A 14,314-nucleotide genomic window follows, 5' to 3' on the forward strand; every position below is an offset into this window, starting at 1 on the left:
TCTAGAACCTGGGCTTTTGAAAACCTGCCACCTGCCACCCCATCCCACTCTCCCTAAAAGAGGAGGACATTATACGATACGGAGCAAGGAGAGAATAGAACCCTTGGGAGCACCCAGGTAGTATTAGCCGCCATTTATTGAGCACATATTAGTGCCAGGGACTAAGCACCATGCTTTTTATGTGTTCTCTAATCAACCAGCGCAGTCTTCACAGCTACCATGTGAAGTAGATATGTAATCTCCCTTTTCCAGATGAGTAGCAATACTTGGTCAAAGTTTGTTAGCAGTGCCATAGCTGGGATTCAAATCCAGGTTTTTCTGACTGGAAAACCTGTGCTCTTAACTTTTAGACTACTTACTGCCCCAGTTAAGCCTCTGGGCAAAGAGAGTGGAGTTTATATTGGAGAATATGGGCAATATCTGAGGACCTACAGGCCACAGCCAAAAAACAGAGACAACAGCACTGCCATATGAAACTAAGCAGGCTTGTACTTAAGAGGGTATGGGGCTATGTCACCAACTAGAATCCATCACCAATTCAGCCCTGGAGTGTTGGAAATGCAAGATAAAAGAGTAAAACATATTAAACCAGAAAGCAGTAATATTAAACCCAGGCTTTGCAACAGTGTCTCAAATTGACGCTTGAGAGGAGACTTATGTGAGGCTTTCCCTCTTAGATATGGAAAATTCAGAATGTCATGGTGACTCATTTAGTGGGAAATCTCTACCATTTCAGTTCAAGTTCATAGGTGGTAGATTTTGGACAATTGCTAATGACTGTTGAACCTCCTGGTGAATCTGAAATTAGAAAACTCTGTCCACCCTCCTTCTTTCAGATATATTGGTTTTCCACTAGGATCTCTGGTACCAGTAAGTACTGGGTTCTGGGAATAGAATTTTTCCTAGGATAAGTGCTTTTTGGCTTGGGTCCTGGCTTATTTTCTAAATTTGGGAGTCTGAGGCATGGCCTATGATAATCTTACATGTTCTCTTAACTCTTTGGACTCTTGAAAAGGTGAGATATATCAGATGCTTGGGGCTAAAATTCTAGGGTTTGAAGAAATTGCTCTAATTCCAAAGAGATAGACTGGGCCTACTCAGCATGTGGTCTCTTGCTACTCAGAATGTGGTCCATTGGCTTGCAATGTCAGCATCTCCTGGGTGCCTCTTATAAATGCAGTTTCTCTGGCCCAACATATGAATCAAACAGACAGGGGTTGAGACAAGAATCTCCATGTTAAAGCTCTCCAGGTGATTCTGATGACCACTAAAACGTTGAGAAGCATTGGCCTTGGCCACAGCTGTTGAAAGAACCCTTGCAGCTGAGACAGAGCAGAATAAGAAATTGGGAATGATGATTTTTGGACTTTAGACTCCATGAAACTTAATTCACATGGGCAAGTTAATTTGACTTTAAATTTCTGGCAAGGATAATTTTGGGATTTTAAATTCTTTTAAGGGAGTTTTATAATAAGAGGGGATTTGTATTCCAATCTGAGGCACCTCTGTTTTGTGGCATTTTATTTTAAGAATATCTTTATTTCATCTTTTAATATCACAAAAAAACTCTGATGAACCATTTTGGGTAACATGGCTGCATATAATTTGAAATGGGAAACAGAATAGGGAATGGCTTTCAGCCTTGGGGATAGCCATGAAGTAATTCATTTCATATTCTCTTCTGACCTATTACAGAGCCTTCAGGGGCAAAATCAAAACTGCCCACCAATGGTCCCAAAGAGTCCACCACAGTGGAGCAGTGCAGATTTGTGAAGGTGGAAAGATGACTTTCCTGAGGTACATGGCCATAGCCACAGGTTTAATGAGATAAAAAAGTAGTTAGTGTGGATAAGGATTGTGGTCAATAATACAAATATAAGAATGTTCTTCTATGAACTAGAACAAATGTATGTCACTATTATAAGGTGGTAAGAATACAGTGATACATGGGAAAATACAATTAATGTAACTTATGGATGACAATTAGCAGCAATATTGTAATATTCTTGCATTAATGTCAAAGAAGGTACTATATCAATGCTAAGTGTCAATAATAATGTGGAGTATGGGATTTTTTCTTTTGGACTAAGGAAAACGTTCAAATGTTTAATGGGGTAATGACCGCACAATTCTGTGATAAAAGTGAGAGCCCCTGAGTGTATACTTTGGCTAGATAGTACAAGGCATGGGACTGTATAATAAAGTGAACCATGCAGTAGAAGATGGACTGTGGTTAACAGCACAAAAATGAGAGTGTTCTCTCATGAACTATAATAAATGTACAATACTAATACATGGTGTTAATAATAGGAGGTGTATGGAAAAAATATAGCAAATATATGCTATGGACCACAGTTAGTGGTAATTGTCTGATCGTGTTCTTTCATAATCTGTTATAAATGTTCCATGACAATGTAAGGTGTCGATGGAAGGGTGATGTATGGGAATTCTGCACATTATGCATGGCTGTTTTGTAAGCTCAAAACTTTTCGTAAAAAAACAACAACTTAAAGGGATTAAGCCTCAGGCTTAATGGGCTAGTGGGTACATTGAAGCTTCCTTCCCTGTGAGGAAGCACCAGTTGGGCCAAGCGCCAAGTCTCTTCCCCCACCTCACTCACTCCTCCAACAAGGGGTGACCTAGCTGGCTGATGACTCTGAGAAAGGAACTGGGTATGGGTGGCCCAGCACTGCCTCTCTCCTTTATCTTGAGAGCCAGTCCCGCTCTTCTCTCTGCTGTGTGGTGGGAAGAAGCCTGGCCCTGTGGGGAGGCCTACGGTTTTCCACAAATGCCTGCTGCTGAGTGGGTAAGTCTAACCCTAGGGCTCAGTGATAGGCAGCCCACTTGCCTGCAGATATAAACCAGATCTTCCACCAGCAGGTTTATCAGCAAGATTTTTCAGTTTGATTCGATCTTGGTGGGGGTGAGTAGGCAAGTGGAGCTATTTATTAGTCCTCCTCAAACCCCAGCACTCCTCGGAAGCAAGTCATCTTCTCTTATTAATTCCTGTACTTCCACAACATGATGTATATGTAATAAATGTTGCACTGAATACAACTGAGATGGCATCACTTCCCTGACCTCAGCGGAGGGCGATGAATTAGATGCCTTTTAATGTAAACAGCTTCTGATGTCTTCAAGCTGTCTCAAATATGAATTATAAACACACTTCTCAAAGAAATTCATGGAACCCTTTTTCAGGACTCAACATTATCACTTGGAAATTCAGTGATAATACAGTAAATTGTTACCAGATAGCTATAGATGAATAAAGTCCCAGCAAGATGCCACTTTTGAACTTGAGAATTCTGTTGTCATCATTTTGGCATATGAAGTCCAAACATTCTTCAAATGTCCTATAATAAAAACCTAAAAAATCAGAAACGGGAGAGTTTAGCAGGTGGATGGGTGGTAGTTACCCTTCTGGCCTAATAGCTCCCAGTAGAATTCCCCTCTGTGATGAGAGGCCTTACTCTCTGATGACTTTATGAACGCAGAGGGTCCTGTCGGATGCGACAACCACGGGACTTCACTGCCCTGTTTTTGCTAAGCCCTGGCTTTTGTGGAATTTGAGGCATCTATGATAAAATTCCATAGTATATCACCCAGGCAGGGGTGAAGTCCTGGTCCAGTCCCCAGGAGTGTTTCTTAGCGCAGCCTGCCGCTTCTTCATCTTCCCATTCATTCCCCCGCATCTTCTGACCTTTCTCCCCTTGTTGGCAGCGATATCCGCATCCCCTTTCAAAATCATGGGTGAGGGGAAAATTCCAGGTTGGCCCCTCTGTTTTAATGTGTACACCAAGGGAAATGGAGGCTGTCTACTTGGTGTAACTTTTTTTTTTTAAGATTTATTTTTTATTTATTTCGCTCCTCTTCCCTGCCCCCCTTCCCCAGTTGTCTGCTGTGTCCATTTGTTGTATGCTCTTCTGTGTTCACTTGTATCCTTATCAGCGGCCCTGGGAATCTGTGTTTCTTTTTGTTGCGTCATCTTGCTGCGTCAGCTCTCTGTGTGTGCGGCACCATTTCTGGGCAGGCTGCACTTTTTTCGTGCTGGGCAGCTCTCCTTATGGGGTGCACTCTTTGCGCGTGGGGCTTCCCTATGTGGGGGACACTCCTGCGTGGCAGGGCACTCCTTGCACACATCAGCATTGCATGAGGGCTAGCTCCACACGGGTCAAGGAGGCCATGGGTTTCAACCTTGAACCTCCCATGTGGTAGGCAGATGCCCTATCTGTTGGGCCAAATTCCCTTCCCCTACTTGGTGTAACTTGAAGGTTGCCAGGAAAGAACTACTTTTCCAAATCTCCTTCTCCCCAGCTACCAGTGCCTGGAACTCTAGCCATGAGAAATCCAATCCTTTATTCTAAAGCATGAAATCTCTAAGTATATCCTGCTAAAATGAAAAAAGGCACCTAGTAAGACACTGTCAGTCGCTATCATTTATGTGCAAATTGATCTACTTAACTGAAAGTTTATGCCCAACAGTTTCCTCCAGACTTAATTCTCCTCCTCTCTGCTTTTTCACAATCTTCCCCACCCCCAACTGGCTCCTCAGCTCAGAAGGTAAGGCTCTGCCCTTCTCTGTACTTTGAATACTCGGGTCAGAAACCTAGTGGTCTCAGAGCCCCAGTCCTGACAGCCGCCACTCAACACCAGCACGGGTGTCACAGCCCCAAATCTTTTAAATTCCAAAGCCAAGCTTACCAATATAAAGCATGATGTCCAAGCAGACAAAATAGAAATACGCCTTGCTGAAGATGTGAACTTCTGTTACAGAAAGATCCCACAGCCACCCAAGCACCTGGATTAATTGCTTGTGACTACGGAAAGGAAAAGGTGGAGGAATTAGAAGGTGGTGAGATTCTCATGCTCATCTCAGTGAAAAAGTCAAGAGGTTCTGGCTCCAAAGTTCAAGGGGGTGCAAGTAGTGGCAGCTGAACAGATGGCAGACAAAAGGGGTTCATGCCCAGGGATCTCCCCAGCACCTGACTTCAGCAGTATGTCCTGCTGAACCCTTTGGGGCTGGGAACACTGACAAATTATTCCACTCTCTTAGGACCTGAGGAAATGACCTCTGTCCCAGGACTCAAACAAGACTATAAATAAGAGAGAGCATTAAAGGGACGGGGGAGGAGAGGATGAAATTCAGTCCTGGTCTAGACTTGGATTTTTCCAGTAATTCAGGACCAAATCCAGCCCTTAAGTGGACTTCAAAGCCACCCCAACTCACACCTGGAACCTGAATCTCGACTTGGTTCTTTGTTTAAACTGTTCTTTCACAGATCCTCTCTTTCAGGGTGACCACACTCGGGTCAAGTTGACCGAGCCTCTAGTCCTGGTTGCTCAGCTCCTGGACATTTGCCTCCCTGTGAGACTTTTCCCTCTCCCTCCACTTGAAAGTGGGGAAGGCCTGACTCCCACAGTGGTGGACGACGGCGGTCACCGGCCTGATGGGCACAGTCACTTTGTACTCTCCAAAGGGTGGCCAAATTAGAAATGATGCATGTGAAAGAGCTCTGTTTAGAAAGCAGTGGTATCCAAAGGTAGAGGATGCTTAATATCAGTTATGTCATCTTAAGATTGACCTTCCCACTCCATGGCCAGAGTAGAGTTAGCCCAGAACACTCAGTCTGACTTTCTCCCTCTAATTTTGGAAAATGCTTTACCATAAATACCTGCTTTTCAGGAAGAAAGCTTTACAGAGTCTGCAGAGGACCAAATAGTGTTTGTTGGGATTCCGGAGCAGTGCCCACATCTTGTGGGCTCGAGAGCCTGGGAAAAAAACAATTTCAGTGAATTTTTGGGCAAGACTTGTATTTTCATGTCCCTTTCTGCCCAGCCAGCCCTTACCTAAATCAATGGCCAAGTCCAAGTAACCCATTATAAATTTGATATCGCTCAGTGTTTCAGCCACATATGCCACGATTTCAATGCCCTGGCCTTTCAGCGGGAGGTTGAAGATCTTCTCCATGGCCATCAATTCGTACTTGAACCACATGCCCTGGTAGCCGGCCAGCTGGTGGTACAGTGAATAGTCTAGATAGGCCTTAATGATCTGAAATGGCAGCATTGGAGAAGGAGCAAACTGAGGTGGAATCCAAAACAGAAAGCCCAGGGACATTAACCAGTGTCTGCCAGTACACATTTGTCTATTAAGCTTGAAAACGAGTGGGCCATTTCTCCAGAGCCACAGGCTTAGATAAAAAATCAGATTGAGTTTTTGCCACCCATTTACTGGGTTAACTCAGAATAAGCTCAGTAACCCCTCTTTCCCACAGAGTCCTTAGGCAAAATATAATAATTATAATTATGAAAAATAAAAGCAATAGCTTATATATATGGATATATGATTGCCTAGCTAAAAGCCTAAAATGATGCACTCCAAAGTGCAAATGGTATCTATCTATTTGTTGGCTATGGATTGAGGGAAAGGAGGGACTTGATTTTCTACTTTATGCATTTCTGTAATATTTTAGTTTGTTATTACAAGCATGTATTACCTCTTTTTTTAAAAAAAATGAACTTTATTTTTAGGGAAGTTTTATTTATTTTTTTAGGAGGTACCAGGAATTGAACCCAGGACCTCATACATGCAAAGCAAGGGCTCATTCACTGAGCTATCCCTGCTCCCATATTACTTCTGTAATTTAACAAAAAAAAGTTTTGTTTGCTTTTTTAAAAATGAGAGACTAGTTCTAAGCCTAATTTGTAGATTTGAGAGAAGTTATTTACTCTTTAAACAACTCTTTAAAATGATGATTAAAGTTGTTTTCAAATATAAATGCTTATAGAAGGGTGGGGAGAAAAATAGTTCCTTTTAAAGAATTAGTTTATTATGAAAAAGACTACACATAAACACTTTGAAAAATACAAACAAGAGCAACATAGCATCTCTAATGGTACAAGTGTTAGGTGTTGGGGGCAGAGAGGCACTTTGGAGAAAAGGATTTTTTTCCTTAAATTCTTCAAATCACACAAAATAATCAGCCCACAAATCCTGTGTTAAAGGCAAGTCTCTGGGTTCAACACGGGAATTCCTTGATTCCTGGTTTGGAACATGCTTCAGATATTACCCGGAGGAAAACAGCCAGAAATAGTGGTGGAGAGGAAGAAATTGTTCAGCAAAAGAAAAATTTAATGCTGCAATAAAGCCTAGGACTTCCTGACTTTGAACCAAGAAAACTGAGTCCAACTGCTCCATTTTTATGGAGAATATTAGGCTTGGGATTATGTGGCTTGCCAATGGTCATACCACTGATAGGTGGACTCCTGAGAACCACTCGTGGCTCTCAGTCTTGTCCTTTCTATTATTCTATGCTGAGTGCCTCATCTATTTCAAACATCCAGTGGAGCATTGCCTTGGCTGCTCTGCGTTCAGTCACAGCCAACTCATTAGCAAGTGTCACAATGCTACCTGACCATATCCCTTTATTCTTTTTTTTCCTTATGCCTTTAATTTTGAAATAATTTCACACTTACAGGACAGTTACAAAAATACACAAAATTCACACATAAGAACTCCAATATGCCCTCCTGCAGAGACCCAGATGCACTAATTCTAACATTTTGCCACATTTGCATATCATGCTATCTGTCCATCAACCCCTTTCCCTTAATTCATCATAATTAATGACCCCAGAAAAAAGGTATTGCCCCAGAAGAAACCCAGACTTTTAATTTTTATAAAGGAATCAAGTCACTCCCCTTAAGTGAGTTGGATTTAGTTTAATAATTTCTTTCAAAATTTTTATCATGGTAACATATATGTAACATAACATTTCCCACTTTAACCCCTTTCAGTATACAATTCAGTGGTATTAATTACATTCACGGTTTTGTGCTATAATTACCACCACCTATTATAGCTTAATAATGTATCTTCTTATAGAGTTTTGCTCACCCAATCAAAGACCTTCTGTTTTCCAAATGTGGTCCTAGGAACCTGGGGGTTCCCGAGACCCTTTCAGGAAGTCCATGAGGTCAAAGCGGGCTTCATAATATCAAGGCTTTATTTTTGTCAAGGAAAAGAGTAAAAGCCCTTGAAATGGACACTCAAAAAATCAATGGTTGTCCTGTCTATCTCACCCATCAAGATTATCTCTACCTTTCACTGTCTTTGGTTTATTTTAGCTGATAATAATGTAACTGATATGATTGTTTTTCACAGGAATGCAAATGACCTGTGGAAAGCAATTGATTTTTGCCATGAGACTAGATGAGTTTTTCATAGTTTTCAGGATTCTGCATATAAATGCATGTAAATGTGTAGTTCTTTGAATTATTCTTTTTTTAAAAAAGATTTATTTATTTATTTCTCTCCCCTCCCCCCCCACCCCTGTTGTCTGTTCTCTGTGTCTATTTGCTGTGTCTTCTTTGTCCACTTCTGTTGTTGTCAGCGGCATGGGAATCTGTGTCAGCTCTCCCTGCGTGTGCGGCACCATTCCTGGGCAGGCTGCACTTTTTTCACGCTGGGCGGCTCTCCTTACGGGGCACACTCCTTGCGTGTGGGGCTCCCTTACGCGCACGGCACTCCTTGCACGCATCAGCGCTGCGCATGGGCCAGCTCCACACCGGTCAAGGGGGCCGGGGGTTTGAACCGCAGACCTCCCATGTGGTAGACAGATGCTCTAACTACTGGGCCAAGTCTGCCACCTGAATTATCCTTAAAACCAGTTGAAACATCTTACTAGTTCTCTCATTAATTAAGGAGTTAAATAAAATATTTGACACATGTTCTTTTTATATTTGTATGAGAGTCATGATTTTATCTTTTTTAAAAAAGGAATTGCCTTTTCACATTTCCCTTTTTCCACCCTATTCTGTCATGAGTACATAGTGGAGATCTCCCGAGGCTACATGATATTGCAACAGAGTGAAAGCAGAAGCAGATATAAGACTCTACCTGTCTTCTATGAAGACAGACATTAAGAGATTTACAAAAATGTAAAACAATGCCATTTTGCTGTCTAAAATTTTGTTTGGGGAAATATAGCTTTTTAAATGAAAATGTTATTTATTTAACATGTAATGGGCTTGTTATTATTTTAAAATAAGTAAATGGCTTAAAAACTTTTTCAGGGAAAACGGACTTGGCCCAGTGGTTAGGGCGTCCATCTACCACATGGGAGGTCCGCGGTTCAAACCCCGGGCCTCCTTGACCCGTGTGGAGCTGGCCCATGCGCAGTGCTGATGCGCGCAAGGAGTGCCGCTCCAGGCAGGGGTGTCCCCCGCATAGGGAAGCCCCATGCGCGAGGAGTGCACCCGTAAGGAGAGCCGCCCAGCGCGAAAGAAAGTGCAGCCTGCCCAGGAATGGCGCCGCCCACACTTCCTGTGCTGCTGACTACAACAGAAGTGAACAAAGAAACAAGACGCAGCAAATAGACACAGAGAACAGACAACGGGGCGGATAATTAAATAAATAAATAAATCTTTAAAATAAACCTTTTTCAGTTTTAGTTTCTTATATGAGAATATGCTCTTTGGGATCCTTAATTTTTTTCATTTTTATTGTGGTAACATTTGTGCAACACAGAATTTTCCATTTTAACCAGTTTCATATGTACAATTCAGTGATAACTGCACTCATAATATTGTGCTACTACCATCAAAACTTTTTCTATTACCAAAAGTTCTTATCACCCCAAACATTTTTTTCTTCCCCTCCCCTGCCCTGCCATTTCTGCTGTGTAATCTTCTGTTATCTATTTCTCTTTTTGTCTTCTCTTCTCATCTTTCTCCTCTAGGATTCACCAGGACTCCATCCTGGGGGCCTCTGATGTGGAGAGAGGTTCCCTGACAATGGTGCCACCTCAGTTCCTGGTCTCTGCTGTGCTTCACCTTGACTTTCTCCTTTGTCTCTCTTTTGTTGCATCATCATCTTGCCACATTACTCCCTTGCACGGGCACTGGCTCACAGCACTGGCACTCAGCTCACCACACGGGCACTCAAGCAGGCACTTGGCTCACCATGTGGGTACTTGGCTTACCATGTGGGCACCAACAGGGCACTCGGCTTGCCATGTGGGCACTCAGCTCACCACGCAGGCACTGGCTCACTGCACAGGCATGCTTTCTCTTCTTTTTCACCAGGAGGCCCCAGGGATCAAACCCAGGTCCTCCCATATGGTAGGTGGAGGCCTTATCACTTGAGCCACATCTGCTTCCCACCCCCAAACACTTTGTCATCCTAAATCCATGGATTTTATACCAACTTAACCTCATTAATAAACCCAAATTTATATTTTAACTTACATGTTCCTATATCCTGCTTTCCTCATTCTTTATGTTTTTCTTGTCACAAATTATACCTTTATTAAACTTTGTGGGAAACGGACTTTGGCCCAGTGGTTAGGGCGTCCGTCTACCACATGGGAGGTCCGCGGTTCAAACCCCGGGCCTCCTTGACCCGTGTGGAGCTGGCCATGCGCAGTGCTGATGCGCGCAAGGAGTGCCGTGCCACGCAAGGGTGTCCCCCGCGTGGGGGAGCCCCACGCGCAAGGAGTGCGCCCGTGAGGAAAGCCGCCCAGCGTGAAAAGAAAGAGCAGCCTGCCCAGGAATGGCGCCGCCCACACTTCCCGTGCTGCTGACGACAACAGAAGCGGACAAAGAAACAAGACGCAGCAAATAGACACCAAGAACAGACAACCAGGGGAGGGGGGGAATTAAATAAATAAATAAACCTTTAAAAACAAAACAAAACAAAAAAAAAACTTTGTGTCCAACATCATAGATTTATAATGGCTTCTTATGCATTTGTATTTTAGATCAAGCAAGAAGTAAAAAGTGGGCAGCGGACTTGGCCTGGTGGTTGGGGCATCTGTCTACCACATGGGAGGTCTGAGGTTTGAACCCCGGGCCTCCTTGACCTTTGTGGAGCTGGCCCACACGCAGTGCTGATGCGTGCAAGGAGTGCAGGGGTGTCCCACATGGCAGGAGAGCTGCCCAGCATGAAAGAAAGTGCAGCCTGCCCAGGAATGGTGCCACACACACAGAGAACTGACACAAAATGATGCAACAAAGGGAAACACAGATTCCCCTGCCGCTGACAGCAACAGAAGTGGACAAAGAGGGCGCAGCAAATGGACACAGAGACAGACAACTGGGGTGGGGGCAGGAGAAGGGGAGAGAAATAAATAAATAAAAATAAATCTTAAAAAAAAAAGAAGTAAAAAGTGGAGACACAATCTAAAAATACAATAGTACTGGCATTTATGTTATCAACATTGCTATACTAAAGGTTTTTATTTCATCATACAGATTCAAGGTACTATCTAGTGTCCTTTCCTTTCAACCTGAAGAACTCCATTTAGAATTTCTTATAGAGCTGGTCTAGTGATGATGAACTCCCTTGGCTTTTGTTTATCTAAGACTGTCTTAATCTCCCTGTCATTTTTGAAAGATAATTTTGCAGTATATAAAATTCTTGGTTAGCATTATTTTTCTTTCAGCACTTTAAATATTTCATCTCACTGCTTTCTTGCCTCTATGATTTCTGATGAGAAATAGGCACTTTTCTCAATCTCACTGAGGTTTTCTTGTACATGACACATTGCTTCTCTAGCAGCTTTCAGTATTGTCTGTCTTTGGCATTTCGCAGTTTGATTATAATGTGTCCTGGTATGGATCTCTTTAAGTTTATCCTAAATTAGAGTTTGTTGAGTGCCTTGGATGTGTGTCTTTTGTTAAGTTTGGGAAGTTTTCAGTTATTATTTCTTCAAATATTCTTTCTGCCCTTTTCTCTTTCTTCTCATTCTGGAACTCCCATTATGCATATACTGGTGTGCTTGACAGTGTCCCACAGATTTCTTAGGCACTGTTCACTTTTCTTCATTCTTTTTCTTTCTGATCCTTAGTTTGGATAATTTTAGTTGTTCTATCTTCAAGTTTTCTTTCTTTCTTCTGTCAGCTCCACGCTGCTGCTAAACCCTTCTAGGGAATTTTTTACTTCAGTTGTGCTTATCAGCTCCAGTATTTGTTTGGTTCTCTTTTTAAAACAAGTTCTCTTTATTAAAATTCTCATTTTGTTCATATATTATTTTCCTGATTTCTTTAGTTCTTTGTCCATGCTTTAATTTTTTCAGCCTATTTAACACAGTTTTTAAAAATGCCTTTGTCTGGTGGGTCCAATGTCTGGTAATCCTCTTTGATAGTTTCTCTTGCTTTATTTTCTTCCTTTAAATGTGCCATACATTTCCTGTTTCTTTTTTTGCCTTGTGATTTTTTTTGTTATTGTTAAAATTAGGGCATTTAAATATTTTAATGGGATAACTCTGGAAGTCAGATTCTCCCCCTTCTCCAGGGTTTACTGTTTTTTCCTTCTTATTGTTGAAGACTATCATAATCTATTTGTTTAGTGACTTTTTTCCAACTATTTATGCAAAAGCTGTATCCATTTATGTGTGTCTCTGTTCCTTAGATCTGTGTTCAGCTAGTGTTATGACAGAGATTTTCTTAAGACCAGATGCCAACAACAAGAAAGGAAGAAAGGAAGGTAGGAAGGAAGGAAAAAAGGAAACACTTTTCCCAGTCTTTTCAGATAGGCTCTATGCTGGTGCTCTCCTTCAGTGCTTAGCCATCCCATCAGTGAGCCTAAAATACAACCTGAGGCAAAGACAGGTCTTTGAGGTCTTCTCAGGCCTTTTCTGTGCATGCATCTTATCCTAGACATATATATATATGACTTTATCAATTTTCCTGTCTACAAGGATACTCCTAATGGGTCTCTTCCCCCGCCACCCCAGGAAATTCACAACCTTTCTTCTAGTCCAAGAACTAGTAATTATTTGACCCAGGCAGCTGTGGTTTGATTATTTTTTAACGGATTTTAGTGGCCCTGCCAACCACTTCTATATCCATAGTCAGTTCTGGGACTGGAGAAACAGAGACAAGTGTTCTGGATCAGTCTTCTAGAGTGTCACCAACAGACATACTTGCATCTCAATGAGTGCATAAAGGTTACTCTGCTCCCTCAAGAACCCAGGAAGAAGAACCTGAAGCACTGATCCAGGGAGGGAGGGAGTGGGGCATGGGCCTGTGAAGACAACACAAGCTTTTCCTACCATTTTCTAGTTGTCCTTTTCCTTGATTCAGCCCTTGCTCAGTCACTGCAACCCTTGAACAGTTTTCTAGAGCTCTGTAAAAGTTAGTTCTGCCTGTTGCTGCTGTTTTTTCAATGTTTTTTTTTTCGGACGGGGCGGTGGAACTCTGGAGCTTCTCACTTTGTGTGGCAATTTAATATTATTTATGAATTCCAAAAAGAAAATATTGGTTAGGTTTGTAAACTGGTCTGTTCCTCTGGGTGTGATACCCTTTGATTGTATTAGATTAAACTGAGATGTTTTTGATTAAGATTAGGGCTTTTGTGTGGTGAGCTGGCCCATGTGCAGTGCTGATGCACACAAGGAGTGCCATGCCATGCAGGAATGTCCCCCGCGTAGGGGAGCCCCACATGCAAGGAGTGTGCCCTGCAAGAAGAGCTCCTTGGCACAAAAAGCAGCCGGCCCAGGAGTGGCGCCACACAAATGGAGAGCTGATGCAGCAAGACGACACAATAAAAAAGAGACAGATTCCTAGTGCTGCTGACAAGAATACAAGCAGACACAGAAGAACACATAGGAAATAGACACAGAACAGTGGGGGGAATAAATAAAAAATAAAATCTTTATTTAAAAAAACGATTAGGGCTTTGATTTGACCAAGTCATTAGGGCATGCACCCCTTGGTGAGCTGATAAAATAGACTATCACAGGGAAGTAGATACACAGAAAAGACAGAGGATCCTGTGGCCCTGGGAAGAAAGGTGAGACTGGTAGTTTACAGCTGACTTTGTGAAGCGAACAGAACATTGGAGCCTGAAAAGAAATGAGCCCCGGGAAGAAAGACAAGCCTTATGCCAGCCTACATCTAAGATCAGAAGAAGCTAGACCCATGGAGCTTTAAGAGGAAGAGGTAGGGTCAGCCCTCACAGACATTGCCCACCATCTTGCTTCAACATGTGGCAACAGAGACCGGTAAGTACAACCTTGAGTTGTACTCTTTAGGGCCTTACAGCTGTAGGTTTTTACCCCAAATAAATATCCTTTATAAAAGCCAACAGATTTCTAGTACTTTGCATCAGCAGCCCTTTGGCTGACTAATACACTGTCATCTCGCTGACATCCAATTTTTAAGTTTGTAAGGTGTACTCTTGAGACCAAGATGTTTGAGAACTGCTGGTCTAGGCAAAGCAATCCAGCCATGAAGGTTTTCATTATATCCTCATGGCTTTGACTCCTGACTGACTTTCAGCAGACTTTTCTCTCTAAATGAGTTTCAA

General features: G+C 42.4%; 1 protein-coding gene across 1 annotated transcript in view; it reads right to left on the reverse strand.

Annotated features, from left to right (window-relative positions):
• ADCY10 (adenylate cyclase 10) overlaps positions 1-14,314 on the reverse strand; it is a 120,276-nt gene that overhangs the window by 4,254 nt on the left and 101,708 nt on the right. Inside the window, exons 25-28 of the mRNA XM_012527624.4 lie at positions 5,851-6,055; positions 5,676-5,772; positions 4,705-4,820; positions 3,252-3,369 (exon numbers count right to left, since the gene is read on the reverse strand). Coding sequence (XP_012383078.2) covers positions 3,252-3,369; positions 4,705-4,820; positions 5,676-5,772; positions 5,851-6,055 — 536 coding nt within the window. The remainder of the gene's footprint in view (positions 1-3,251; positions 3,370-4,704; positions 4,821-5,675; positions 5,773-5,850; positions 6,056-14,314) is intronic.

This window comes from Dasypus novemcinctus, chromosome 13 (assembly GCF_030445035.2).
Source record: "Dasypus novemcinctus isolate mDasNov1 chromosome 13, mDasNov1.1.hap2, whole genome shotgun sequence".
Taxonomy (NCBI): Eukaryota; Metazoa; Chordata; class Mammalia; order Cingulata; family Dasypodidae; genus Dasypus; species Dasypus novemcinctus.